Source organism: Talpa europaea (genome assembly GCF_964194135.1).
Source record: "Talpa europaea genome assembly, chromosome: 8".
Taxonomy (NCBI): Eukaryota; Metazoa; Chordata; class Mammalia; order Eulipotyphla; family Talpidae; genus Talpa; species Talpa europaea.
Window position 1 is genome coordinate 121,681,205 of NC_140075.1, and position 27,899 is coordinate 121,709,103.

Consider the following 27,899-nt stretch of genomic DNA (forward strand, 5'->3'; position numbering starts at 1 on the left):
GTCCCGCCCAAACACCGGCAGGTTTCACATTGTGGGCGCCGGCCGCTCCAGGGGCTCAGGCGAGCGTGCGCTGTCGGGGCTTGATCCGCGGGTACAGCTGGGAAGGAAGGGGGTGAGTGGGTGCCGCAGGCACGGCTTACCTGGGCCTGCGCTCCTGCCCTGCGCGCCCCCCCAGCACCCAGCCCTCACCCTCTCCTGGAGCCCACATGTGGGGTCAGCACCAGGGCTCCCACAGGCAGGGCTGCCCACCCCCTGGGGCCGCAATGGCAGGGGCAGCGCCTACCCCAGCCAGCCCGTGGACCTTCTACCCCAGGGGATTCTCGCCCCGCGGGAACCGGGCACCCGGCTGGAGGGCCGGGCTCCCCGCGCGTGGGCGCCTGACTGGCCGGCCGCCCCGGGCCTGCCTTGGCCCCAGGCCGGCTGGTGGGCGCGGCGTCCGGAGGGGCCAGGCCGGGGGGCGCGGCTGGCCGGCAGGGGTGGGCACCTACCCCCAGCAGGTTTCTGGGCACGTAGCCTTCCCGGTCCCCGAGGCGCGCCCACCACCACTCGGTCTCGCGCTCGTCCCTGCGCCGCAGGACGGTGATGGCGTCGCCCTCGCGGAAGGACAGCTCGTCGCCGTTCTGGGCCTCGTAGGCCCACAGCGCGTACACCAGGCCCTTGTTCATCACGCCCAGCTTCTCCTGCACGCCTGCGGGGACAGCCGCGCTCAGCGCCGGGCCGCGCGGGCCGGGCCGAGGGGCGCCCCAGAGGCCGCCCCCGCCGGCGGTCCTCGGCCCCCCGGACTCGCCCGGCCGGGCTCCGGGAGAGCCGCGTCGCGAGAGCCGCGGCCGAGGGCGCGGGGGGCGGCCCGCCCCGGGCCCCGCGCCGCCACGCACCGTACAGGAACTGCGAGCACTGCGCGTAGCCCTCCTCCATCTCCTCGCACTTGTCCGCCGCCGTCTCGATGTCGCTGATGGTCGAGGCGAAGATGGCGGCGCCGCTCTCCACCAGCTGCCGGCACAGGTGCGCGCTGTTGCAGGAGGCGGCGCAGTGCAGCGGGGTCCTGGGGGGCAGGCGGCGGCTCAGGCCCCGCCCCGCCCGCAGGCCCCGCCCCGCCCGCAGGCCCCGCCCCGCCCCCGCCCGCAGGCCCCGCCCCCGCCCGCAGGCCCCGCCCCCGCCGCGGGGAGGCCTCACCAGCCGTCGCTGTCCGCGGCGTTCACGTTGACCCCGAAGTCCAGCAGGAACTTGACGATGTGGTGGTGGCCGGCGCAGACGGCGTTGTGCAGCGGGGTGATGCCCTCGTCGTTGGGCTTGCTGGGGTCCTCCACCTGGGCCCAGGGCGCGTCAGCGCGGGCCGCCCAGCCCCCTCCCGCCCAGCCCGCACGCGCCTACCTCGTAGATGACCCTCTGCACCAGGTCGAACTCGCCCTCCAGGGACGCGTCCAGCAGCAGCGCCAGGGGGCTGAAGCGCACCCGCAGCCCGCGGCCCGTGCGCTCCGAGTGGGGCTTCTTCAGGTTCGTGCGCTTGCCCTGCGGGGCGCAGGTGACTCGCCACAGCCCGCGCCCGCCCCAGGCCCAGCTGGCCCAGCGCTGCCCCAGGCGGGGGCTCCCGGTGACACCCCCCTCCCATCCCGACGGCCCTTCCCCACCCACCCTTCCGTGCCAGAGCAGCCTCCCCCCCTCAGGCACCTCCCGGGCCTCCCTGACCGGTCCCCTGGCCATCACCCAGGCGCCCCACATGCCCCGGGTCTCGCTGTGGGGAGCATGACCGCGGCCCTCGGTGGACGGGCGGGCCCTGGCTAAGTGGCAGCGTCCCCAGGCACAGCCCGGCCCTGGGCGACACGCACCGTGGAGGCTGCCGGTGGGGGCGCCTGCTCCTGCCCCGGGGAGGGGGCCTCGGCCCCAGGGCTGGGAACCTGCTCGGTGGTGGGGGCCGCAGCCAGGTTGTTGTTGTCATCCTCGGCCAGTGGCGGGGGCGTCTGGGGGCAGAGGGGGGCCTCGGGGCCGGGGGAGGGCAGCTGGTTGTCGTTGGCGTCGGAGCCGGGGCCTGGCGCTGCGGGCGGCGGGCCGGTGGGCGGGGCGGGCCCGTCCTCCCCCAGGTTGCCGTTGGCATTGGTGTTGCCGTTGTCCACGTCGGCCAGGGTGCCGGCGAAGTCCTGCGAGGGCCCGGGCTGGTAGAGGGGGGTGCCGTCCACGCCGCCGGCCAGCGTGTTGAAGCGCTGGTACAGCAGCTTCTGGATGTTGGGCCCGCCGGGGCCCTCGGGCTCAGTGATGGAGCTGCGCTTCTTGAGGGGCCGCGGCGCGTTGGCCAGCCGCCTGCGCAGCGCCTCCAGGTCGGCGTCGCTCTGGTAGCGCAGCGGCGAGTGCACCATGGGCGTCAGCTTGGTGGGGCTGAGCGGCCGTGCCAGGCTCTCCACGGCGCCCGGGCTGCCATCGGCGGGCGCGGCCGGGCCGTCCTGCTCTGGCTCCCTCTCGGCACCCTCGGGGGGTGGCGGGGGCGCAGGCCCATGGAGGAACGGCAGGGGCGACGGGGACGTGGAGCCGGCTGGCAGGACAGGCTTGCCGTACACTGGGGACAGAGCACGCACCTCAGCGGCCTCGGCCGGGACCCTGGATTCTCAACCCCCATGGCGCCCTCTGCTCAGAGGCCCGCGCCGACCGGAGGGGTCCCTCCAGTGGGCCAGCCTGACCCCGGGGGCTCTGGCACACATGGAGAAGGAACACTGTGACCTGCCCTCTCCTGCCCCAAGCCAGCCGGGCTTCTGGCCGGTGGAGACACACCACCCCTGTGCGGCGCCTGACCCTGGACACTGCCCCACGCGGCCCCGCGGCCGTGCAGATCAGCCCCGCTGGCCAGGGGAGGAGGCGGCAGCCTTTCCCAGCCTCAGCAGACCGGACGCCTGGGCCTGGGCACCCCGGGGATGCCTGAGCCCGCGGGCTGGCTGCCGCCGTGCCCAGAGACCCCTGAAGGGCCCGCCCACAGTGGAGCGGTGGGGGCAGCTGCACGACCTCGGAGCCCACCTGGAGGGGCGTGGGGAGCCGGGCTCTGTTCTCCCCGCAGTCCCCACGGCGCCTGGGCCAACATGGCCAAGAGCCGCAGACACCCCCTCACCCCTGCCACCCTGCGCCAGGACCTGGACACAGCTCACCACGGAGGCCGGGGCCCAGGTCCAGGCCTTGCTCCTGCACAGGGGTCACCTCAGAGGAGGGGAGAGAGGAAACCTGGGCCCAGCCCCCGAGTGGGGGCTTCCGGGTGGCGCGGGGCTCAGGCAGGCAGAACGCGCCCACCTGCAGGCGGCTCCGCACATCCCCGCCTGGCCCCTCGTACACGCCCAAGGCCACACTCCCCGTGAGGACGGAGCGGGCGTGGAGCAGCTCGCGGCCCATGGTCAGGGCGCAGGTGGCCTCTCCTCCCGGAAGAGCCTCCCGCCTGGGCGGCCGCCTACCTGCTTTGACCGGCTTGCTGGGGGCGCCGTGCACCGCCGGCTGGTAGTTCTTGGGCGGCGTGGCTTGCTGGAGGTACATGGAGTATATGGAACTAGAGTTCACTGTCTGCGGCCCTTTTCGGGGGGACTGTGGCCGGGACCCTTTGTCGGCCAGGAAGGGCCTGATGGCCACGGTCAGCGGGAGCTCGGGCTTGCCGTCTCCAGCTGGAAACGCGGGCGGCGCCGCGGGCGGGTGCGTGGGGCTCGGCGGCACGGAGATCCTCTGCTGGATCTGCTGCGAGGAGCCGGGCGGGTGCCCGCCCCCCGGGGGTGGCAGCGGGGCGGGCTTCTGCCGACCGGGCAGGCCCGCGCTGGGCCTGGGCAGGCTGCCCTCCTTCCTCCTCTCCAGGGAGTCTGTGGACCCCGGGCCCACAGGCGGGGGGCCGGCGTGTGTCCCGTAGCTGGAAGGCAGCGGCTTGCCGGCAGCAGGCATCGGGGGCGGCGCCTTCCCGACCTCCACGCCCTGATCGGGTGCGAAGGAGAAGGCAGTCGCCCAGGGCCCCGCACCGCCACCCGCGGCACAGGAGAGACCAAAGGCGGATGTGAAGCCTCCACCCAGGGGTGGCCGGGACACGGGCTGGGGCAGCACCCGGGGCTCAGCTTCCAACCCCGCAATGGGGCACGGGGGCAGGGCGGCGGCGAGGGGCTTCGGCATCCGAGAGCGGGCCGGGACCTACCAGCTTCTCTGGGGCCCCCAAAGCCGACAAGGGCACGGGTTGGCTCGAGACGGCCCCCGGTTTGAGCGGCCCCTCCACAGCCGGATCCTTCCAGTCCGCGCCGGCCACCTGCGCTGCCTTCACCGAGTTGCTGCTGTTCTGCTTCAACGTGGGCCAGTTTCCGTCATTAGCTTGAAAAGAACGCAGGATTTAAGTCGATATTTTCTTGAAATTAGTTGAACCAACATAAGAACAGTCTCCTGGGATACCACGTTCTGCCGGAACCCGTGACCCAGCCCTGCCCGGCCCGGCCCCACCCTGCCCACGCGTGGCACCATCACTGCTGCCACGTGTGCCCGGGACGCGGCTGGGCAGGCACAGGCGCTGCAACCGGGTGAGGGGACGGAGACCCGCTGGACATTTGCTGCCCCTAGTACAGGTCAGGTCCACCCGGGACACCGGCAAGGGCAGTAAGCAGGGAGCCTGCGCTGCGGCCCCTGCAGCCCCGTGAGATCACCTTCTGGGTAAGGACACGGTCTGGGGGCATTTTCCTGGAGTCTGCTAGAAACCCCGCCCCGGGTGGCACGGCGGTCCAGCCCCGGGACGGGAGCGGCGCCTGTCACTCGGGTGCGTGGTGAGCGCGTCGGGCAGCCGGGGCTCGAGGAGACCGAGTGGGATCTCACGCAGCGTCTTCCCGACGGAAAGAGGGCGCACACTGGCACCCGGGCGGTGGGGCTGCGGGCAGCCAGCCGCCAGGGGCAAGGAGGGCCTGGCCCCTCAGGACCGGCAGGGCGCGGAGGCAGGGCACGGCTCGTGTGGGAAGGAGCAGCCTCCGTGCAGTAGGGCAGGACCAAGCTGGGCCCTGCCAGAACTCAGAAAATCCTCTTAAGTCTCTTAGGATCAAAATCAAAAAACCTCTGCTGTGCCGGTGCCTGGAAGGCCGTGCAGGGGCTTGGGGAGGGGCTGCCCGGCCCCCCACCTGGGGCCCTGAGGAGGCACAGTCACGCTCAGGAGGCCCTTCCTTCAGCCCAGGTGCGGCTGCACACCCTGTCAGTCTGGAGGCAGAGCCAGTGCGTGGGGGCGCCGCGGGGGGCCTGCACCTGCGTGTGGTTCACAGGCTTGGAGGCTGCCGGGAGGAGCTGGAGTCAGGCCCGACGTCGAGGGCTGGCACTGCCCCACAGACCCAGAGGTGGGTCTCCCACGCCGCCCCTGTGCACGGAACCGCGTGGGGAGCGCTCCACCTCTGGGCGGGGTGAGCCCACCTCCGGGCAGCCGGGCTATGCCACAGCGGAAAGGCAGCACCAGAGCTCGGACGAGGTGCCCGGAGGGAGCGGGAGACAGAGCAGCACAGCGGCCCGCAGGAGGGAGCCCGGCTGGCCCAGGGTGTGCGGGGGAGCAGCGTGCGGTCACGGGCTCTGTGCTCGGGGGCACAGAGGGTGCCGGCCCTGTCTGCTCACACCCTCCCTGGGGCCCGCGAGCCGCCGGCATGTGGGCTCCGCGTTACTAGGACCAGGCTGAGGGGCGAGGCAGCTCAGCCTCGCGCCCGGGTGTGGCCGCGCCCCCGAGAACCACCTGCGAGGGTCGGCCCCATTCCGCTCCACTGTCTGGAGAGACGGTAAGGATGGCGGGTCGAGGCAGAGGACCCCGAGGGCCACGGTCGCCGGGGCTGTACACACGCCTCCTAGACTAGCGGGGAGGCCAGGCTGGCCGCCAGCACAGCCCTGGTGACTGGCCCTGGCCCTGCCCCCACCAGCCTCCCTGCTCACCCCCAACGCGGCGGCCCAGGCCTCTCACCAGATTTGGACCTTCCGTGGGTCGCGCTGGAGGCAACGGAGAGCGAGCGGGGCTTGGCGGGCTCCCCCGGGGCGGGGCCGCTGCCGGTGCTGGGGGCCTGGATGTAGGGCCCCACGGCCGCCACCCGGCCCGGCGTGCCCAGCGGGGACTGCGGCGAAGATGTGCCGTTGGCGCGGCTCAGCTGCGGGATGGAGGGAAGGAAGGGGCGGGCGCTCAGCGACTGGCGCTCGGGACACGCCCCCGCAGGGGTCAGCAGTGAGGAAGGGCACGAAGGCCCCTCGCAGGGAACCCCTGCCCGCCTGCTGGGGGCTGTGAAGTGGGCTTCCTGGGGCCCTGCGGCTGCCCCTCTCACCGGGGACACGCGTCCCTCCCCGGGTCCCGCCTGCAGCAGCGCCGTCCGGCCTGGGCACAGCCTGGCCCGGTCCTGCTCTGCTGCTGCGGTGCCTTCTTGGGCCACTGGCTTGGCCCCGGAACCCGCGCGGCCGCCAAGTCTGAGCTGAGCCCTCCTGGCAACCCGCCGCATGGCCGCGCCCGCGGAGCGCCCCCCTGGCCTTGCCTGGATCCGCTTCCCGTAGAGGCGCTCGCGGAGCTCGCCGATCCGCTTGTCCATCATGGCCACCTCCATGTTCCGCTTGTTCAGCAGCTCCTTCTGCTGCTGGAGCTTTGAATTCTGTTCCTGGTTAAGCTGGTTACGAATCTGCAAAAAAACACCATACAGCCTTTGTGCCCCCGTCGACGGTCAGTTCTCATCGCCGGGGAGGTTTGAAAAGGAAAAGCAGCACCAGGTGCTCACGTGGCCCACGCGCCAGCCCGGCCCAGCGCGGTCACACCCGACCTGCTCAGCGGCTGCGGGTCGCCCTCACAGCACAAGGAGCGGCAGGGCAGGCGGCTCCGGCCCGGCTAGTCCCGGGTGGGGCGCCCGCAGGACCCTGCTGGGCACAACCCCGCCATTCAGCAACCCCCCCAGGTGCGGGGCGCGCACAGGCACGAGCGAGGCCGGAGGGCGCGGGAGCGTTCACCAAACTCCGGACCGCAGTAAAAAGGCTGAAACGCGGTGTCCTCGCGGCACTTTCTTACACGCGGCCCACGAGGGCCGCAGCTGCCCGGTCAGCAGCAGGCAGAGCGCCTGGGAGACGGTCCCGGGGACTGGCAAGGAACTTAAGCAGCAAGCAGGCTGCATGCTTTCTGGCTCAAGACTCTCGTTTAATAAAATGTTCGTCTTTCCGTAGCAACTGCCAATAGCGAGACTCGCTTCTGCTGAGTGGCGACGTCTGAGAAATGGGCTCTGAGGGAGCGCCGACACCCTCCCCCGGAACGCCCAGGCGGCACCCCGGGGCTCAGTGTGAGGCTGCGTGGAGGCGGGGCCTCTGAGAGGTGGTGGGCTGAGATGGGTCTGGGGGGTAGGGCCCCAGGCCGGGGTCCTCAGAAGAGGCGGGGCTGGAACAGCGAGGACAGCGCGGACTTGTGCGTGAGAGCCGGGCAGGGCCGCCTGAGGGCAAGGCCTGGTGGGGCAGGCGCCCGCTGTTGAGCAGGGGTCAGCAGCGGCCCCGGTGCCACCAGGCAGTCACAGCAGCTGTCAGTAGCGCCCAGGCCTCACCCGCCTCGCTCAGTGGCCGGAGCCCAGTTCTGCACTGCGCAACCTGGCCTGTGCGGCCCCCCACACCCACGGAGCCCCACCTCGTCACCACCCCCTGCTCGTAGAGCCCTGTTCCCCTGCCTTCGGCCCCCTCCATTCCCCCTTCATCCCCTCCCCTCCGCCCGTGGAGCCCCGCCTGCACAGGCAGCGCTGTCCCAGGAGGCGGCCACGGGAGTCCAGGCAGCTGGCCGCGGGCTCACGGAAGCGCCGGCGTCGGGGCTGTGGGCCGCGGCTGAGAGGCGTGGGGTTTCTTTGGGGTGAGAGCCCGCTAGAGCCGGCTGGGGGGCGGGGGCGGCTCTGGAGGCACAAAAGCTGCTCGTTGACTGCAGGGGACAGGGCAGAGCTCAGAGCTGGCTAAAAACCCTTGTGCCGACGGCCCTTCGCCGTGGCGGTAGCGCCAGCGTCCATCTGTGCGTTCCCGGCTCTGGGGCTGCAGCCCCACTGAGGAGAGCTGGGGATGCGCCCGGCCCGTTACCTGGAGCTCCTGGTACAGCCGCTTCAGCTCAACAGCCGCCGGCCCGGTTAGCTTGCCGCCACCGGCCTGTAGCCCGCCCAGCCTGCCCTTCTTCAGGTCCTCCAGCTGCTGGCTGAGCTGGTCCACCCGCAGGATCGCCGTCTGCACTTCCTGCTGCTTCTCCTGGAACATGGCGCTGAACCGCTCTATTTCAGCAGCTGCGAGCCCCGCAGAGACAAAAGTCACCTCCCTGGTATTCCACAGGCAGGGCGCTCTGTCGTTTCTGTTCTGGGACGCACACATTTAGCCCAGCTTTGGCGTCGCCCGCACTGGACCCTGGGCACACAGTGGCACCTTGGCACGCCTCTGATGCCGGTGGCCCAGGCAGGGCCCCTGTGGCAGCCAAGTCCCCATGTGCTCTGTGCGTGGGGCTGCAGTCCTCGGGACCTCAAAGACCACAGGCTCTGGCACAAACCCAGGACGTGAGCGTGCGCACTCTGCGGCCACTTGGCACACAGGCGACACCCAAGCCACCGGGTGAATGTGGTCTTCACAGAGCAAAGGCTTCGTTGGCACGGGGGCGTGAGCGCCTCCCTGCTGGGCTCGCGGGGTGGGGAGCCGCAGAGCCTGGACCCTAGCGACCCAGCAGACAGCAGGGCGAAGCCACATGCGGCCACAGCAAGGCCACGCCAGCGTGTGACCGGCACGCCAAGGCCGGGCCCCCACTGGCCTGGAGTGGGACCACACACTCAGGGGGCACATACACACTCGGGATTGGGGGCATGCACTCGGGGCACCCGCTGGGGGTACACGGGAGCATGCACTTGGGGCACACACGGGGGGACATGCCCAGGGCACACACTGGGAGAGCATGCACTAGGGGCACACCCAGGACACACGAGGGGCACACACTAGGGGCACACACTGGGGGGCACACACGAGGAGTACACAGTGGGGGGGCACGCGCTGGGGGGGCAAGCACTAGGGGCACGCACACAGGCTGCCGTTGACGAGCTTGCTGTAGTCCACCTGCCCCCTCATGGCGCGGATCTTCTTCAGCTTGCTCTCCTGGGCCTCCACGCGCTCTTTCAGTTTCTGGAGCTTCTCATTCTCCGAGAGAGCCTGCTGCTGGCGGCGCTCCTGCTGCTTCAGGAAGTGCAGGCGCTGCTCCTGGGAGGGGAGGGCGAGGGGGCTGTGGCACGGCAGGGGGCGTGCAGGCCACGGCTGAGGCATGGGGGGCCCGGGGCAGGCTTCCTGGCACCGCCAGCCCCCTCCCTCCCCGTCCAGGGCCCGGAGGCAGGCTCTTCCCGAAGTGGGCACGTCCCTGTCCTGGGGTGTCCTGGGTGCACATCAGGGGTCAGCGGTTCTTTTTTTTTTTTTTTTTTTTTAGATTTTATTTATTTATTCATACAAGCACTGGGTACAGTGAGAAGCGCAGGAGGGTGAGAGGATTCACCATAGCCAGAGCGGGGAGCAGAGCAGGCAGAAGGACCGAAGTACACTGCTGAGGGGAGCAGCGGGCGGCAGGAGAGGTCTGCGCGCCATGTGGGACCCTCCTCCGGTGTCTGGGGAGCAGCCGGGGATCGAACCGGCGCCTCAGAGGCCGCGGGCAGCTTCACAACCCGGTGCTCAACCGCTGCGCCACCGGGGAGGCCCATGGGGTCAGCGGTTCTTGCTCTGATCCCTGCCTGATGTCGGGAGGCTTCAGCGTGCGTTCCCCTCATGGAGGCAGCGCGAGGCTCCCCGCGGCAGGTCCAGCTGCGGGCATTACCCGTGGGCGCCCAGTCTACACTGTGGGTGAAGGACCCCTTCCCTGAAAGCCCCCCACCCGCCTTCGTGACGCACCTTGGCAACCAGCATTTGCTGCTGATTCTCGATTTGCTGCTGCTGCCGTGCTGCCATGTCCTGAAGCTCGGAGAGGGTGAGCTCGACCCGCGGGTTCCCGACCTGCAGAGGGCGAAACACCACCAGGGCGCGTTACCTGCAGCGGCTTCTCTGGCTGCAGAAAGGGTGTGAGGCAGGCGGAAGCCAGAGGATACGGATCCGTTGGCTTCTCATGAGGCTTCCGCTTGTTGACGGCTTCTCCACGACATGAACGCGCGTGTTCTGAACACACAAACACACGTGCTCGATTAAATCGTGGCCGGCTGAGGCAACGCCCTGCAGGCGCGCACCATAGCGGCCACGGCTCTCTTTGGGTTGAGGCGTCAAATGTTCAAGCCTAAAAATTAAATGCGCGAGTGACACCGAGGTTCAGATGGCCCCGTACGGCGCTGGCCTCAGAAGTCCAAACACCACCAGGCTCTAAAGCACAGACGGCCGTCACGGCCCCACGGAGCCACGTGGGCGGGCCACGCAGAACGGAAGCCCGGAGGGCGGCTGACGCAGCCGGAAGCTAGTCCCCCCTGCACCCGCATCGGGACCCCACGCCCGGCCCTGGGCCAGGCTGGCCCGTAACTCGCCCCGAGGGCCCAGCAGGCGGGCTGGGTAGGACCAGAGCCCGGCTCGCGCCACGGGGGTGGAGGGCCCTCGCGCCTGCCTGCCCGGGCCCCTGCCGGCCTCTGCTGCCTGCGGTGCTCGTTCCTGTCTTGTCTGTGCCGACTTCCGCCACCTCGGGCTGCCCAGCTCTGCGGCGTGGCTGCGCCTGCTGCCCCGCCCCCTGGGGCACGGTCTGAGTGCTGCTGCTTGGCAGGGCTTCTGCCCCCGGGCTTGTGGGATGCTCTTCTGTCTCTTCACTTCGGGTTTTACAGGTTGTAATGGGGCGTTTCCTTTTTAACAACTTGGCTTTATTCCCCTCCCCGGCCCCCACCACCTGGGTGTGCTGGCTTTCTTACCCCGGGCCTTGAGGCGTAAGCTATTCCACAGCCCCTGCCTTTTGTTTGTTTTAAACATTTATTTAATGGACATTGAGAACTGGGGTGCAGGCCAGAGGTGTGGGGGTGAGGGGACTCCCCAGAGACAGAGTGGGGAGCAGAACAGGCGGATCCACTGAAACCCACCACTGCGGGGGCACCGGGGAGACAGGAGAGGTCTGCCGCACCGCAGGGTCACCCTGGTGAGCATCCAGAGCCCCAGCAGCCTGCTGTGCTGTGGCCGCCTGACTGGGGGAGGGGCACACCTCTCCTCTAGGCGCCCCCCGGCAGCCGAGCATTGAAACAGTGCAGGGTGAGGACGGGAGGCCAGACCGGCCATCGGTGGGGGTTCTCTGCTTCTCATGCGCCAGAGCCTGGCTTTGGGGCGCCAGCCCTGTCAGCATCGGGTCAGGGGCTGCCAGGTTCTGGCCCGGGTTGGGAGCAGAGCAGGCAGAAGGACCGAAGGACACTGCTGAGGGGAGCAGCGGGTGGCAGGAGAGGTCTGCGCGCCATGCAGGACCCTCCTCCGGTGGCAGGGGAGGGGCCGGGGATCGAACCGGCGCTGCAGAGGCTGCGGGCAGCTTCGCAACCCAGCGCTCAACCGCTGCGCCACCGGGGAAGCCCCATAGTTTTATAACTTAAAGGGGAAAAAGGCAAAGCTCTTCCTGGCTTCCCCTTCACGCCTCCGGCCCAGAGTAAAGCCAGGGTGGTCAGAGGGCGCGGGCAGCGTCCGCGCCCCGACAGCGACATGGATGGGCCAACACGTGCTGTTGCCAAGTTTAAATTTTAATTTCCCTCTTTTTAAATAAAAAGCCTCTGGGCAAAGATTCCTTATAAATGGCATTTTGGTAAGTAATGAAGAAAAAGCAAGCATAAAAATGTCCATGATTAGACTGTCAACCCCAAACGTACAGCGATCAGATTTTTAATAACGACACTGGCCGCAGCTTCCCAGTTAGAGGTGGACAGGGCCTGCCCCGGCTGATGTCCGTTTCTATTAACTGTGGACACGAGCCATCAAGGCGCAGCGGCTGAAACAGAGGCCGGCAGCGCTGGACTCTGGAGACACTGCGGAAGCGACTCCTGACGGCGGTGGCTGGGGCCGCGGCTTTAACCAACCGTGTTTTTTGGTGTCCTCGGAAGGTTTTAAATCAAATTTCAAAACTGGTGTGGCAAAAATTCAGGTGTGAAAATACAGCAAACCTCTCAGAACCACGCACTGTCGACAGCTGGGCACATGGGGCCACCGTCCACTCAGCCTGGCAGCTGGCACCGGCCGCAGTGGGCAGGCCCGGGGGCAGCAGCAGGCTCAGGTACACGAATCAACAGCCACCAGCGGACTCCAGCAGCTGCTCCTCGAGAACAGGCTGGGCCATCTCTGAGCTGTGCCCCGCGCGGGCACTGGGTGCAGGCCAGCCTGGGGTGCTGCCCCACACCCCACCAGGGACCCCTGCTTGAAAGTAATTTGCTGTTCAGTCTCGGTCGAGGAGCTGTCTTGTCCTAACACCATGACATTCAGTTTGAAAATAATCTCCCAAAAGCTGCAGAATGCCCCAGAGCGGCCTGCCCCCTTGCTCCCGCCAGCACCTGGCCACCCGCCCGCCCTCGGTTGCGTGTCATGGCGGTGCAGCCTGCACTCGGCGGCCGGGACAACGACACACGCCCGCCACGCTCCAGCTCTGCGGGCCGAGGTCTCGGAGCAGAGCAGCTTGGCTGGGCGGGTCTCGCCTGGGAGTTCCCACGGCGGGTCGGGCAGCCCGATGGCGGTGGGCATCTGGCCCCAGGCGGCTCGCGCACAGCCACCGAGTTGGTGCTGGCAGTGGTGGGAGGCTCCGGCCCGCCGAGAGGCCTCTGCTCCCAGCTGTCCAGCTGAGAGGCCCCCCATGGGGTTGGGTCGCCTAGCAAGCAACCCCAGAGGACGGTGCCAGGGAGGGACAACCTCCTCCCGCCAGCCTCAGCACCCCACGGCACCCCCCCGCCACTCTGCCCTAGAAGCGAGGGCCGAGCCTGAGGCAGGAGCTGGCTGCGCCTTCAAGGGAAAGGGACGCACACCAGGCCCCACCGCTCACGGTCACCCCACGGAGACCCCTCCACTGTCATCCGCGGCTCCCTGGAGCTCGGCCGTCGTTCCCAGAGTCAGTCACGGCCCATGGAGGGGCCACACACGTGCCGAGCGCCGGCCTCGGCTCTGGTCCACGGGCGGCCTCCCCAAGGCGCTGCCCACTCCTCGGGAGCCCGCGGGAGGAGGACTGGGCTTTGCCGGTAATTGCACACCTGGCTGAGGGGCCGCGGGGCTGGTTGTAGAAGACGAGGCCACCACAGGGTCACCAGGGTCTCCCCGGGGTCCGGGCCAGCCCGCTGACTGCAGGGCTGTGCAGCGCGTCCTGCCCGCGCCTTTTGCAGAGCAAGCCCGGCCCGCAGGGGCCTGGCCCCCACCCTGGCTCTCCGGGAGCGCAAGGGCCACGGGTCAGGAGTCATGGTCACGCCTTTACCTGCAAGCCTGTAGGGAAGTGGAGCGGCTCTTCCCACCTCCCACCACCAGCCCCTGCGGCTACCGCGTGGCCGTGCTCCCCCGCGCACCTGCGGCTCTGGAGGGGCCGTGCTCGGGCGTGCCTGCCGCCACCGCGGACACCGGCCACGGAGCAAGGGCGGGGAGGGGCTCCTGGGCTCAGGGTTCGTGGTGGCAGCATCACTCTGAGGTTGGGGGCCTCAGCTGCTGCCTCCCTGCCTGTCTGCCTGTGCCCTGGCCCCTGATTCGGCGTTAAGGCGTGACAGAGATCCCAAGGGCCCCCAGATCCTCTTTCTTCTGCCCGAGTTGACAAGGAGCTGCCGGCCTGGCTGCTGCACGGCACCCGCCAACCGACCTGTCTCCCGCTCCCCTGCCAGCGTCTAGCACCTTCTTCCCAGAAATTCAGCTGCCTTTGACTCCAGCCACCTCACCCCACGTGAGCGGCTGCCAGGGCTGGTCTCAAGTCTGCGGCCGCGGGTCCCAGCCAGAGCCAGCACCTTCCCGCCCGCCCCGCCTTCCCAATGCTCCCTCCCTCAGGACGGCAAAGGCATCTCTTCTGCTGCTTCCTGCCTCTGAGGAACCCCTCATACCATTGTTCTGCCACTCAGGATGCTGAGTCACTTCCGGAGACGGGTGAGCTCCATGTTTTTGAAGAATTCTTAGTTCCATGCGTGTGGGGTGCAGCTCCACAATTGCCCCTCGGGCCGAGTTCACGGAGCCCAGCAGCTCAGAGGCCCGAGAGGAGCCTTCTCCACAGGGAGGCCTTGAGCCTCGGCAGCCTCAGCCCGGCTCTGGTGGGCCTGCATGGTGGGCCCAGGGCAGCGCCAGGTCCTGACCCGGGTCCTGACCACAGCTGGATGGGCCAAGGCCCCAGGCGGCCTGCTGTCCTACCGCTCCCTGCTTACTGACGCGGTGTTAGTTTGAGTGGTGAAAATGCTGCTTTTGTAGATTAGAAATGGTCAAAGCAAATACCTCATGTGGGCCAGTGTCAGAGCATAGGATGGAGGCCCCACCTGGAGGCCCTGCCTGAGGACAGTGTCCTCTGAGCAGCGGCGTCGGGCAGGAACGCGGGGCCGGCAGGCTGCTCATGACGGCTGAGAAGTGACAGTGACGCTGAAGGGACAGTGGCACCTCCCTCCGGGAGGGAGGCGGGCCTCGGAGGACACCAGCGTGGCCGTTCCCCTCACCTCAGGCAGGCCCACCTCTCCCGTGCCGGGGCGGCTTACGCGGGAAGACCCGTGTGACCTCTGCACGGGGATGAATTGATTTTAACACCTCAGGTGTGACTGCTTTCCTTGTGAGATTGTGTTCAAAGGTTGTTTTCTTGGGTAACATCTTTGTTCACATAAAAATAAACATTTCTTTTCAGGTTTCTTTAGCGCAAGCTCCTCCGTTAGCCACCAGCAGCTTGTGTGTGCTGCCGTCTCGGGAAGCGCCGTCTCCGGGACTGTGGTTCACAGTGACTGGACGCCTCTGGAGCTCATATCTTCATAATCTTGGAAGTTTTACTTTCAAGTCTCTTCTTTGAAAGTGACCCTTAGACCCAGTGGCTGCGGCTCTCCCGGGAAGCGCAGAGTGAGGCTGGTAGCCACCTCCCCTCAGAGGGGCTCCTGAGCCACAGCTGAGCTGCCGCCTCGGCCAAGACTCTGAGAGGAGCCAGCTGTGCGCACAGGAGGCCCGCGCCCCCGCCCCCGCCTGTCCCCGCTGTCCCCACATGCCTGGCTCCCCTGCTCAGCCCTCTGCACAAGCCCCCGCCCTCCTCACAGACCTGCCCAAGGGACATAGCTGGCCCTCAAGCCCGCCGTGCCTGCCCGACCCTTGCACTGTCACCAGCACATCGGCCTCCACAGCACCCGCCCTTCCCCATGAATCTGTGGGAGCTGCCCCCTCCCCAGGCACCCCGATGTGCACCGCCACTCGGGCAATACCCAGAACCCGGCCTCTGGACGTGTGGACGTGGGCACGCACCTCGGCCGCAGCAGGTGCCTCTGGACGGCCGCCTCTGGAGCGCAACCTGTGGGGTTTCATGGCCAGCGAGGAGCTCCTGCACGTGCTGCTGGACAGAGTGGCCTCGGCTGCCCTTCTCCCGGACCAAGTGCGGTGGGACCCAGCGTGCGCAAGGTCATCCCCCCGCGTGGCGAGGCCCGGCTACTGCCCCCACGGCCTTCGCGCCGCCCGCCCCTCCAGCCTGATGCGGTGGTGGGTGCCTGTGGCGGTGGACATCTCTGCCCGGGAAGCCTCCGGCTGCGGTCACCCCTCCTGCGCGGCTTCAGGACAGACCAGAGAGGACAAGCAGCACAAACAGCCCAGGGCCCCTCCTGTGGTTTAGTCATCACAAGAGATTTCCTAAAACCATGGCCCCTTTTGAAAGTATAACTGGATCGTCAAGTATGTTGTGACCCCATAAACCAGAAAAATCCCTAAACAAAACACTGAGAGAGGATCTGTGCAAAACGTGGGCAGCGCCTTGATACCCTGGACTGTTGCAGGAACCCCCGACCCGCCGGCGGCCCCCTGACAGCGGGGCGGGGCGGCGAGGCGGCTCTCCTGGCTCTGAGTGCCCAGCCCTGTCACAGGCCTCCCCACGAGAAGCCCTCCCCACCCCGTGTGTGGCCGAGGCCATGGGGGGACGCCCCCAGAGCCACTGTCCTGTTAAGCGCTGCGACGTGGGGAGGTGTGCAAAGGCGGCCGCAAGGCATCTGCGGGGGCCCCCGCCCGCGGCCCTGCCCCTCTTCTCTCCTGTCACAGACGCACACGTTTTCATTTTGGTTTCAAGTTGCTGTTGTGCTGCTCCAGAAGCCCAAACGTCCCCTCCATGCAGCCAGAATCAACCTCATCAGAAAAGACCCCAGAGCAGCTCTGCCAATGCTGCCCGGTGCCAGGAGCCCTTCCGTCGGGCCTACCCTGCGTCCCGCAGGCCCACGGCCCCCAACGAGCCACCGTCTCCCGGGCAGGCTCCAAGGGGTCTGAAAAGATTCCTTGAGCCCCTAGAGAGGCAGTGCGTCTGAGCATTCACTGCCCCGGCCTTCCTGAGACCACGCCTGGCGGAATTCCAGAGGTGCCAGGCTGCTCCCCGCAGACCAGCCTCCTGGCACAAAGGGTCTGTGGAGACGCAGCTCCAGGAAGTGCAGGGCAAGGGCAGAGAACCCAAACCTTGACACAGGAGTGTCTCGATCCAGCCTGGCCCGGGCGCCAAGAAACTCCCACCCCCTCCCGCCCCCCCCGCAACATCTCCACTAACAAGCACTGGGTAGTTTTCAACTCGGCCCTCGATCTTTATAGGCCGAGTGTAAGAGGCTTATCAGGTAATGGGACACGCAACACCGTGGCCCTGACACCGCGGGGCCTGCCCCCAAGCCGGCTGGACACGGCAGCCGGGAGGGCCTGGGATGCCGCAGCCGTGCAGCCCTGGGCGAGGGGGCACAGCAGTGAGTCACCAAAAACCTTTGAGATAAGAAACGTCAATTTCTTCCCCAAATACTTCTCTACAAATCAGAATCCAAACTCATGATTATGACCTATGAAAAGCAATTTTAAAAGTTAAAAAGAAGTCCCCCTCACGCTCACTCACCCCATTCTCAGCGCGCTGCTCCCCGGGCACGTTGGCCACGCCCCGCTGGGGCCTCTGCTCCTGGGTCTGGCGGCCACCTGGAGAGCGAGAGGGTGGCTGGTCAGGGCGGTGCCCCGCGCAGCAAGAGGTGAGCCTCACTGCTGTCTCCAGACGGAGGCTTTTGTAAATGAAAATTTTTCTCATTTTTTCAGAATCCTGGAATTGATTTCTAGGAAAGGTTTCCAGCAAAGTTAGTCAAAATGTCAGTTTCATGCGATGAGCATTTAACCAGTTTTCATTATTAAAATTTCTAAATTTTGGAAGAGAGTTAAATCAATCCCGACACCCAGTCTGAGAGACAGAGGGGACACTGCCCGGGGTGGAGCGGGGCGGGCCAACCTCGCGGCCCAGGCCACGGTCAGATGCACTGGCCGCCGCCACAGGGGCCGAGGAAGCGAGCGTGTCCGGCTCTGCCCCGGCTTCGGGTCGCTGCGCCCGACGGCCGCGTCACCATGGGGCGCTACTGCGGAGGCCGTCAGCCTAACGCTAAAAAACTGAAGGACATTTTCTTCTTTCTGTTTCATTTCCACTGGAAATTTCTGAAGCTGGAGTCACGGAAGGGGCTGCACCTGACCCTGGTGTTCCCGGGGCACCACCACCCCCCGAGGGAACTGGCTCCGGAGGGCGGCAGCATCTCACTAGGTGCAGAGCGGAGACGGTGGCACAAGAGGCCGGTGCGTGGGGGACGGGCCCTGTGCAGCCCATTTGGCCACTCCAGTCAGCAGAAGCTACGGCTGGGTGTGACACCCATCAGGGTGAGTCGTGGCTACTCTGGGGCTTCTAAGCAAACAGGCGCTTAGGTCAAGGCGTTGCTTGTGCCTGTGGCCCCTTTCAAGCAACCGCCCCCGGGGAGGCAGAGCGGGCAGCACTAGAAGTGTCCGAAGCCGCGTGATGAGCCTGGTTCTCCCTCCCGGGCCCACCTCCCTGCAGCTGCTGGAGAGGGCTCGGCCCACGCCCATGCCTGTGGCCCATCCTAGATGGCAGCGCCCGGCTCCACTCAGCCCCTAGGGTGCCTTCCCTGGGTCTCAGCTCCGCACGGCCGACACCCCCACACCAGCTATGCTGTGACAGCTGCCGCACCACTGGACTGTGCGGCGCTGGGGGCAGTGACCACCCACAGGAGCATCAGTGCCGTCCCTCCTGTGCCGCTGGGCCTTCTCTTACACGTCCCCACATGCCAAACCTCCCGAGGCGGGATTAAAATAAACCCTTCCACACAGCGCGGGGCACGTGGGCAGCACACACGACTGTGGGCAAGAGCCAGTGGAGCTGCCCCTCAAGTGGGCAAGCGGGAGGCGCTCAAGAGTGGGCCAGCGTTGGTCTTGGCCCTGGGCAGGGCAGCACCCAGCTGCCCAGGTGGCACAGCAGCTGCAGAGCTGGGCTGGGACGCCCCGCACTGAGCCAGCCGCCATGCCCGGGAGCGGGAAGGCCTGGGTGACCATGTGCTGGAAGCAGAGCCCCCGTCCCGGGCAGCCGCCCCTGACATAAAATACAAACATAGGAGGTAACGTGCAATCAAGAGATCCTTTGTTTTCACACGAGCGTGTCTTTCATTGTTTATGTTGTTTAACACCGGAAGTAATCCACGAGCGTATTAAACAGTAAGGGTCTCTTAACTGCACAATGCATATACTTTAAACAAAGATTCCTTTATTTTGCTTAAATTTCGTTCGAGACAGCAAGCTCCGTGGATCAAAGGGGACACGAGGCGGCCCACAGCACCCCAGTCCTCGTCCCCTGTGAGCACGCCAGTCTAGGCGTGCTCCTAAGACTCGCCACACCGCGCCCTGGCCCGGGCTGCTGCCTGCGGCACCACAGTGGCCTGGCACGCTCGTGGGCACTGCTGGTGACCTGCAGCTCCGAGGACCGGCCAGGCCAGGGCCGGAGGACCTCAGCACACGGCCACGTGTCCCTGGCGGACACGCCCCATCTCCTGTAGACTGACACCCATGAGGGGAGCAGGCGGCCTCTCCCAGGATACACCAAGCATGCGCCTGTGCCATTTTGGATGTGTGCAGACGCGGCTTCCTGGCAACTCTCAGGGACATGGCAGCTGGAGACCTGTGCTCTGGTAGTGGGCACACGCCCACCGCGCCCTTGCCTCTGGCCCCGGGCTGTGAGGGGGCCTCACTGTGAGTCCCTGCGTTCATCTGGGGAGACTGAGAGCCTTCTCGTGCATCCTAGGCCAGGTGTGTTTCCCTTCTGTAGACTGTGTGTTTATGTACTTTGTGCTTTTTTAAAAAAAGATTTATTGAGTAGAAGAGTTGGGGTGCAGACCAGATGTACGGGGGTGAGAGGACTCACCAGAGACAGAGTGGGGTGCAGAACAGGTGGATCCACTGAAATCCACTGCTTAGGGGAGCAGTGGGGAGACAGGAGAGGTCTGCTGCGCCCTGTGGGTTAGCTCCAGCCAGGGATCACACTCAGGCCTTGGAGGGGATAGTGCTGAGATTTAACCCCTGCGCCACCAGGGAGGCCCTACTTCGTCCATTTTTTACTGTTTTCTTCTTAATGATTTTTTTTAAAAGATTTTATTATTTATTCATACAAGCACTGGGTATAGTCAGAAGCGCGGGAGGGTGAGAGAATTCACCAGAGCCAGAGCGGGGAGCAGAGCAGGCAGAAGGACCGAAGGACACTGCTGAGGGGAGCAGCGGGCGGCAGGAGAGGTCTGTGCGCCATGCAGGACCCTCACTGGTGGCCAGGGATTGAACCGGTGCTGCAGAGGCTGCGGGCAGCTTTGCAACCCAGTGCGCAACTGCTGCGCCACCAGGGAGGCCCCCCCTTAATGATTTTTAAAGGATTCTTTATATGTAAGGAGACCGGATCATGGGCTATAAAAGCTAACGCCCCTCAATGGCTCGTCTTCCACATTTGCTTGGGGTGGTCACTATCATGCACTTTTAAACAATAATCCTGCTTCCCAATCTTTTCTTTCACAGCTTAATGATACAGGAGAAAGGTCTTGTTCACCCTAAACAACCGTTTTTCAATCTCTCAATCTTTCTAGTCCTTTCATGATCTTTTATCCCCAAGACCTAGAGATTCAATCCAACTGGGTCTTATCAAACAGCAAGGCCCGCACGTGCCAGAGGCAGCCCCTGGAGAGTGCAGGGTCCCGAGAAGCAGCCAGACGGGCGTGGGCGCGGGGCAGCACACCGGGGCTCGAGGAAGCAGAGCCACCGCTTGGGCCCCACAGTCACCCTCCTCTTATTACATGGACTTCCGTGGCCAAATGTACGGCGGAGGCGTCCCCTACCTGGGTCACTGCTCTCGGCGGGGCAGTCCTCATGCCGGAGAAAGAACTTCACCTCCTCACGTCGCGGGCCCCACTTCTGCAGATGGTCGTACATCATGTGCTCGAAGGGGATGGGCCGCTCTGGAAGAGAGTCCACGCTTTACTTACCCAGAAGCACAGCGGCCCCCATGGCACAGAGCAACGGCACAGCAGCCATGCCACAGCCTAGGCCCGGGCCCCACCCCGAGAATGGAAAAGCAGGAGTGCGGCGGGATGCGACCACAGCCACGCACTAAAGCAACATGTACACGGTACGCGAGGCGGCGGCGTGACACTGAATAAGAACATTTAAAAAGCCTTTAAGGCTGCCATGAAACCGTGGGCCCCCCACGCTGGGCGCCCTGGGCCAGCTGGCCCCGCACCTCCCGGCTGGCAGGCACGGCTTGGCCGTCCGGGGAGCACTGCTGGACACGCCACAGGCCCACGGAAGGAACCACGTGACAAGAACAGTCGAGCCTGCGGGACTGAGCGCACCCACGCACGCCTAACAACTGCTCGTGAGAGGCAGGTGGCTCGCAGACGCCCAGCCCGGCTCCCCGGATAAGATCCGGCCCGGGGCTAGATTGAAGCCGCCTGCCCACGCGGGGCCGGCCGTGACCCTTTCGGTCTTCCCTCTCGCGGGAAAGCTGCATGTGTGAGGCCCCTGAAGCTCCTGGGCTCACAGGCCTTTCCTTCAGTGTCTGAAGGGGCTGCTCATAGGTAAGACAGTAATCTGGGGCTGGACACGCACATTGAAAGTGAACTTTCCTTCTGTTGGTGTCTCCTGTAGTATGAAAGTTTTAAAAATTCAGGGTGTGGTGAGACACGGCTGCTGTGGCTGCAAACGGTCCGGGCCCACAGCCCAGCTATAACCGCTGCTCCCACCTCCAAGGTCAGCACTGAAACGCAGGTGCAGACCTGTCCTCCCTCTGCCCATGCGGGGCCTGCGCAGAGGGATGGGCTCTTGTATTCGTCCTACAGCTTCTCAAGGGCCGCTTCCATGGTCTTCATGCGTCAACCTGCCCTCTCCTGGGCACTCATGACGGCCGCTCAGGCACGGATGTGGTCTGCAGGCCCCAGGAGGCCAGAGCTGTCCCATGCCATGGCCCTGCGTCCACGCCAGGCTAGCTGGCCCCGTTTCAGCACCAAGGGTCGCAGCACGAAGCTCTCTGGGCCCCGCCGGTGCGCGGGTGAACTGCAGGCCTCAGGCCTCTGGGTGCACAGACCCCCCTAGGCGCAGCTGGTCAGGGTCTTCCTTTAAGGTGGGCTTTGGGCCCACGACCGCCCATGTAAAGCCGGGGTCCTGGCCTGGTGGGAGCCGCGCTAGTGTCTGCCGTTCGCCCGTGGCGCAAGCCGTGTACAGCCTAATCCCTTCCCTGCACCTTCTAGAGCGTTTTATTTACATTTGCGTAAAGTCTACTTAAGAGGGGATTTTTGTCCTGGGATAATGTGAGGCTCTGAGAACAAGGCTGCTGAGAGCGCTAAGTGCCCATCCGTGCCAGGCCCAATCTGGACTGACCCGCTTGTCCACTGGTGTCCTGCATCTGCTCCGGAACAGATCAGAAGCCTGCACTGCCCCTCCTCATCACAGGCCCCAGGTCTTCCCGGTTTGTGACAGCTCAGCGCTTCTTTATGACTGTGGCAGTTTTGGGGCACCTGGTTGGGTGTTTTGTCCACTGCCCCTAAATGTGGGCCCGCTTCCCGTGGCTGGACTGAGCCAGTGGTTTAGGGAGAGCCCCGCACAGATGCGCCCCCCCCACCCCTGTCAGTGAGCCAGGCCACCATCTGTCTGGCCTGCTCTGGGGGTGCCTGTTGCGCCCCTTTTCTATTCTGTCAGATCGCTCAGCCCAGGGGAGGAGGGGATGCTAAGCCCCCCTCCTGGAGGGGGTCCCCACAGCACTCTGGCTTTCCCTGTTAAGGGCGACCTGCACCTCCCCCCCACCTACTGACCTGTCACATGCGCGGGCAGACAGGTCCACACCGTGTCCACCTGGCGGTGACTCATGCTCGGGTTGTCCTGGCACTAGACACTGCAGCTTTCCGGCCAGCCCCTGCGTCCCCTTGCCACGCCATGGTCTGTGTCTTCCGAGTATCCTCTAACCTTCTAGCCAAGGGACTCCAGGCACCTCTTGGTCATCCATGACCAATGTCCTTTAGAAGAGGACTTCCCCACTGACGCAGAGCCCCGGCAGAGTGCAGCCCGTGTGGGCTCATGAGTGGCCAGCCACTGCGGATCCGGGCAGGTCATTGGCACGATTTTGTGCAAGAAAATAATGCAACAAACACAGGCAGCTCCGATTCTTCCTTTCAAGTACTCTCAGATCTCTTCTCCTTTCTCTGTCCGGCCACTCACTCAGGCCCCCCGCGCAGCGCTGGGCCCGCCCTCCTTCCGGCCCTGATGGCCGCACCTGAGTTTCAGGACCCTGCGTGAGCTAGGGTGGTGGGGGGTGAGTGGGTCTGGCTCTACCGCAGGCCGGGCATCTCCCTGCTGTCTCCGTGCGTTGACAGCCAGTGCCAGGGACGCCCACTGTGGACTCTACTGAGGGTGCCACGCTCTTCCCTTTGATAACGCGGCCTCTCAGCCGAGCTGACCCAGAGCCCGGAGCTTCTTGACCTAGGCGCCAACCGTGCTTGGTCGTGATTGTAATATGCTGGCGACATGCTGAGGGTTTCTGATTCTACGTTCCAAGAGAGGTTGCCTATGCTTTCAACATCTTATTCGGCATGGGTATAAAGGTCTCCGGTCTCATAAACAAATTGAGTGGCCATCTCTCTTTTTCTATTCGCTCAAAAATGTTATATAAACTAGGGGTATCTGTTCTTTAAAGGTCTGCAGACCTCACACTTGCCTGTAAATCCTTCTGGATTTGGAGGCTTTGGGACAAAAACAAGCACAGATTTCTCTTTTAAAATAAATGTTGGTGGGCCTCCCCGGTGGTGCAGCGGTTGAGCACTGGGTTGCGAAGCTGCCCGCAGCCTCTGCAGCACAGGTTCGGTCCCCGGCTGCTCCCCGGCCACCGGAGGAGGGTCCTGCATGGCGCGCAGACCTCTCCTGCCGCCCGCTGCTCCCCTCAGCAGTGTACTTCGGTCCTTCTGCCTGCTCTGCTCCCCGCTCTGGCTCTGGTGAATTCTCTCACCCTCCCGCGCTTCTGACTGTACCCAGTGCTTGTATAAATAAATAAATAAATAAATAAAAATAAAATCCTTAAGATTTAAAATAGAATAAAATAAAATAAAATAAATGTTGGTTACTTAAGTTCTTCTTTTGATCATTTGGAGTGCAGGTGATGTCCCTGACCCATGATTTGCTTTTCAAGCATTACCCATGAACACACCAGGTGGCGCGGTCCCATGGCCATGGCTGCTGGGGTGAGAGCTACACGGGGCGCCTGTCCTCGGCCCCACGGCCCATGCAGGAGCTCAGTGAATAATTGTTGAGTGAACCTTGGCAATTCCCACTTGACTTTTATCTCAAATTTGAAATTTATCAACAAGTTGTTCGTGCTGTTTCAAAATCTAAAATGTGGCATCTATTTTTCTCAATTTTATCTGTTCCTCTTTTTTCCCTGCTTAAAACCTTCATCGTAACTTGCTTCTCTATTTTATTAGTATTCAAGGAAACAGCTTTGGCTTTGTTGAGTTTCTCATTTTTCAAATTTCTACTTTCATCTTTATTTCCTTTAAACTAATTTTGTTCTTTTTGTAGCTCTTTGTGTTCAACCCTTTTACAAGTCACTTTTTCTAATTTTTTTTAAAAAGATTTATTTATTTATACAAGCACTGGGTACAGTCAGAAGCGCAGGAGGGTGAGAGAATTCACCAGAGCCAGAGCGGGGAATGGAGCAGGCAGAAAGATGAAATATAATGCTGAGGGGAGCAGCGGGCAGCAGGAGAGGTCTGTGGCACCATGTGGGACCCTCGCCGGCAGCCGGGGATCGAACCGGCGCTGCAGAGGCTGCGGGTAGCTTCGCAGCCCAGCGCTCAACCGGTGTGCTACTGGGGAGGCCCCACTTTGTCTAATTTTTTAATAAATGGATTTAAGTGATGACTTTACCAAGGATCTATTTTAGCTGCAACACACACACACACACACACACACACACACACACGTGCGCACGCACAATTTTTCTGAATGTTTGAAAGTAGGTTGCATACATTGTACCTCTTTACCTCTTAGTAATTCATTACTCTCTAACAGAATTCTCTTAAGTAACCACAGTTACTGACAACCACTCAGGCTTGTCAATCACCCCAGTGATGTCCGATAAGCCCCACCCCGTCCAGTCCAGGATCATGCCCGGTGTCCACCTGGGACAAGAGGAGGCCAGAGATCTAGAGTTAACACATTTTCAATCCCAACGGCTCCTCCAAGGCTCTGCCCCCATAAAAACACCACACTGTGCTCACATCTGGCAGAAAAGCAAAAACATCAACACAAACCAGGGCCCAGGGCATCCCGGGGGCGCCCACAACGTCAGAGAGGGGCCCACCATGTCCAGAAGCTGCCACCAAAGCAGGCAGGTCTGTCAGCTGGATCCAGACGTCTACCCAGGCCAGTGCACCCTCATCGTCTGCAGTACCACCAGATGCTCGGGTTGTTAGCGTGTCTGTGCCTGCCCACACGCCCAGGACACCCTCACGGTCACCCTCCTGTCCTGTCAGCACACATGGAGGCTCATGGGTGAGCCGGGCGTTCCGCCCTCCTCAGGCAGAAGCCCAGGGCGTGCCCCGCTCCTGGAACAGGATCTCCCCCTGGGACTTCGTGGGACGCCTGACTCTGGGGGGTCACTCGCTCGGGCTTCCAAGTTCTGGAGTGAAGCTCCCAGGCAGGTAGCCCAGTGCTTGCGGAGGCAGAGAGCGCCGAGCAGCCAGCGCCCGGCTGAGCGCCGTCCCAGGCAGGCTGTGCACCCCAAGGTGTGGGGATGGCATCAGGCTCTCCTCTAGAACAGCGCCCCCAGTGTCTCCTGCGGAGAGACCTACTCCCACCCCTACCGCGCCCTCCCCTGCAGAGGGAGCTGCCGGAGGACAGAGGTAGGGCGGCCCCATGGGTCTGGCTCAGGCTGCCGCGCGCACAGGCAGGGAGCACGGCGCAGCCCTGGCCAGAGAACACGCGCTCGGCGAGAAGCCGGTGAGAGGGGATGCAGGGTGTGTGGGCCCTCTGGGTGGCGTCAGGTAGAGCACCGGCTGGGTGGTAGCCGGAGCTCAGGGACAGCGCCGACGCGGCAGCCCCATGCCTGCCCCACGCTCACCAGGCTGAGGCCCACCCCGGTGGGTTTTATTTCAACTGGAGGGCGGGAGCCTTGTGGGGCCGCCGCCCTCCCTGCGCATCAGAAAGGGCACTGGCCAGTCCTGCGCTGGCAGGACACGACTCCAAGTGCCAGTGCCCAGCACGGGAGGGGGCCGCAGCCTGTCTCTGGCCCTTTGCTTGCAGCTCTGGGACAAGAGGGGGAGCCTGTCGGTTGCTCTCCCACGAGGCCTGGCTGCTGTCGGGGTGGGTGTTAGGCTTCTGGAAAGGAGAGACGGGGGAGGCCTCTTCTCACGCAGGAAGGCCAAGGGTGAGGGCTCATGGCGGCGGAGCCTGTGGGGGATGGGGGGGCGCCGCACCGGACTGGGAGCCTGGGGGGGCGGGGCAGGGTGCCGTACCTGACCAGGAGCCTGCTGCACCCCGGGCAAGGCCGGAAGGAAGGAGCCTTAGAGACCAACAAGAGGAAACACAGAGGTAGGGCCCCCCTCCTAAAGAGGCGAGAGAGGCCCCACGGGGCGGGGGTGGGGGGGCTGAGGGGGAGGGTCCCCCCCAAGGGCAGGTGCCAGCAGCAGAGCAGCAGACTGTGGGGCGGAGCCTGATCCCTAGCCCCGAGGGAACTTGGGCATGTCTCCCCCACCCCCCCCCACCCCTGCCAGACTGCGTAGTTGTGGAGAAAGGCTCCCTGAAGGGCAGCGAGTTCAGGTGAGGTGCTGGGGCCTGGCTCACGTGGCTGGTGTCCTGCCGAGAGAGGCCAGGGCCAGCTCAGCCTGTGAGACTTGGCCTGACGCCAGGTCTCAAGCCTCTGGCCTTCAGCATCGTGAAAACAGGGTCTGTCGGCCGTGGAGCTTGGTGTGAGCAGCCGTGATGGCGCCATAGCAGACAGGCAACCCGTCCGGAAAGGCCCTCTGACTGCTCTTCCCCAAACCCGACCCGCCAGCCACCCGGCCCAGGCCTGACGCCCAGGGTAGGCCTCTCCAGGACAACAAGACTGGGAAAGGCTCTTGCCCTCCCGCCCTTCCTTTCCATCCTGGCCCTAGGAGCCCGCAGGGCCAGCGGCGCCCCCCGCCCTCAGCAGCTGGGGTTTCCTGAGGGCCTGCTCGGAGCAGCAGCCGGCGCTGGGGGAAGAGGGAACCAGACGGCCGGTTCTGGCCTGGGGAATGGCCGCCTGAGAGAGGAAGGCTGTGCTCTGCGAGCCGGGCCCGCAAAGCCGGCCCCCGGGTGCATGGGGTGGGTATCCTTGGAGTGCCGGGGTCAAGGGGTGTGCGGCAGGAATGGCCACGGTCCAGCGGGCCGGGGCTGGGCACGCGGGCTGTTTCGGGAGGTGTGATCCCGCATGCTGGGCCCGCGTGCGCGTTCAGCAGCCGCAGAGAGGCCCCCGCCAGCCGAGTGACCAGGGGCCCCGGGCCTGGATACTTTTGCAAACGCTTTATTCCCTGCCAGGCTGGGTGAGAAGAGACGGGGAGAGGCAGGTGAGGAGTAAGAAGTGCCAACAGGCTGAGGAGGAGCAGAGAGGGCATGACCACAGGCTGGTGACGGAGGACCCGCCCGCAGGCCTGCGCTGCTCATAGGCCAACATGCGTCGGAGTCAAGTTTCTCCCCAGACGCCCAGTCTCGACTCTGCGTTCTAAGCGCAGCACTAAATGCGCGGGACTTAGGAAGGCCGAGGCACACGCCCGGCAGGGCCTGTGTCCACAGCACACAGCGACTTCACAGCTTAGTGCCAAGAAGACAGTCAACAGCCTGGAGCCCTTGCTGGGCACACCCTATCCCACCCAGGTGCAGCCCCTTTACGTCCAACCCATTGTAGAGTTTCCTGTATTTGGTCGTCACGTTACCCACCCGGACCTTCTCTGCCCACCCGCTGACTGGGAAGGACAGTGCGACAGCCATCCACAAAGGGTCTACCACGATGGCCTTGCACACACGGGACACAGCTCCTCTGCCCTCATGATGTCACTGCAGGGGACGGGAAGCAGATGTGCAGCTGACACACTAGACACCGCAAGGCCTCGGGACAGAGCCCCTCGTGTGGCAACAGTGACAGCAAGGCCTGGTAGACAATGGGGCCGGCAGCCCTGCATGTCGCCGCAGTCACAGTGAGAATCAACTCACGCTTGATTCACCAACCACTCCCCCCACGTAATCAGAGTTTCAATTACTCAACCCCTTGTTCCCACAGGTAGCCCAGGGGCAACAGCGTGCACGGGATAAACGTAAGTTCTGCGCATCGGCAGCGCTGGCGGCAGACACGTACCATTTCCCCGCCACACTTCAGCCAAGTGGCAGCCGCCTTCTCCTGGCTCCTTGCAGAACTCTACCACGTCCCGACACGTTGTTTCCGGTGTTATAGGGACTTCGGTTAAAATCTGTTCGTTGTTGCTCAAGAACACGGTTAATATCAT

General features: G+C 64.6%; 1 protein-coding gene across 1 annotated transcript; it reads right to left on the minus strand.

The window, feature by feature from the left end:
- Nucleotides 1-37: 37 nt before the first annotated feature.
- On the minus strand, nt 38-27,899 carry PPP1R13B (protein phosphatase 1 regulatory subunit 13B; the record flags this gene model as incomplete). Its single annotated transcript, XM_084239636.1, has 16 exons — nt 38-97; nt 489-688; nt 876-1,042; nt 1,174-1,307; nt 1,372-1,509; nt 1,827-2,548; nt 3,426-3,927; nt 4,142-4,311; nt 5,915-6,095; nt 6,471-6,611; nt 8,026-8,222; nt 9,000-9,174; nt 9,850-9,951; nt 16,937-17,013; nt 20,235-20,354; nt 27,752-27,899. 16 exons carry the CDS (start codon nt 27,897-27,899, stop codon nt 56-58), a joined length of 3,216 nt encoding a protein of 1,071 aa, XP_084095762.1. The 3' UTR covers nt 38-55.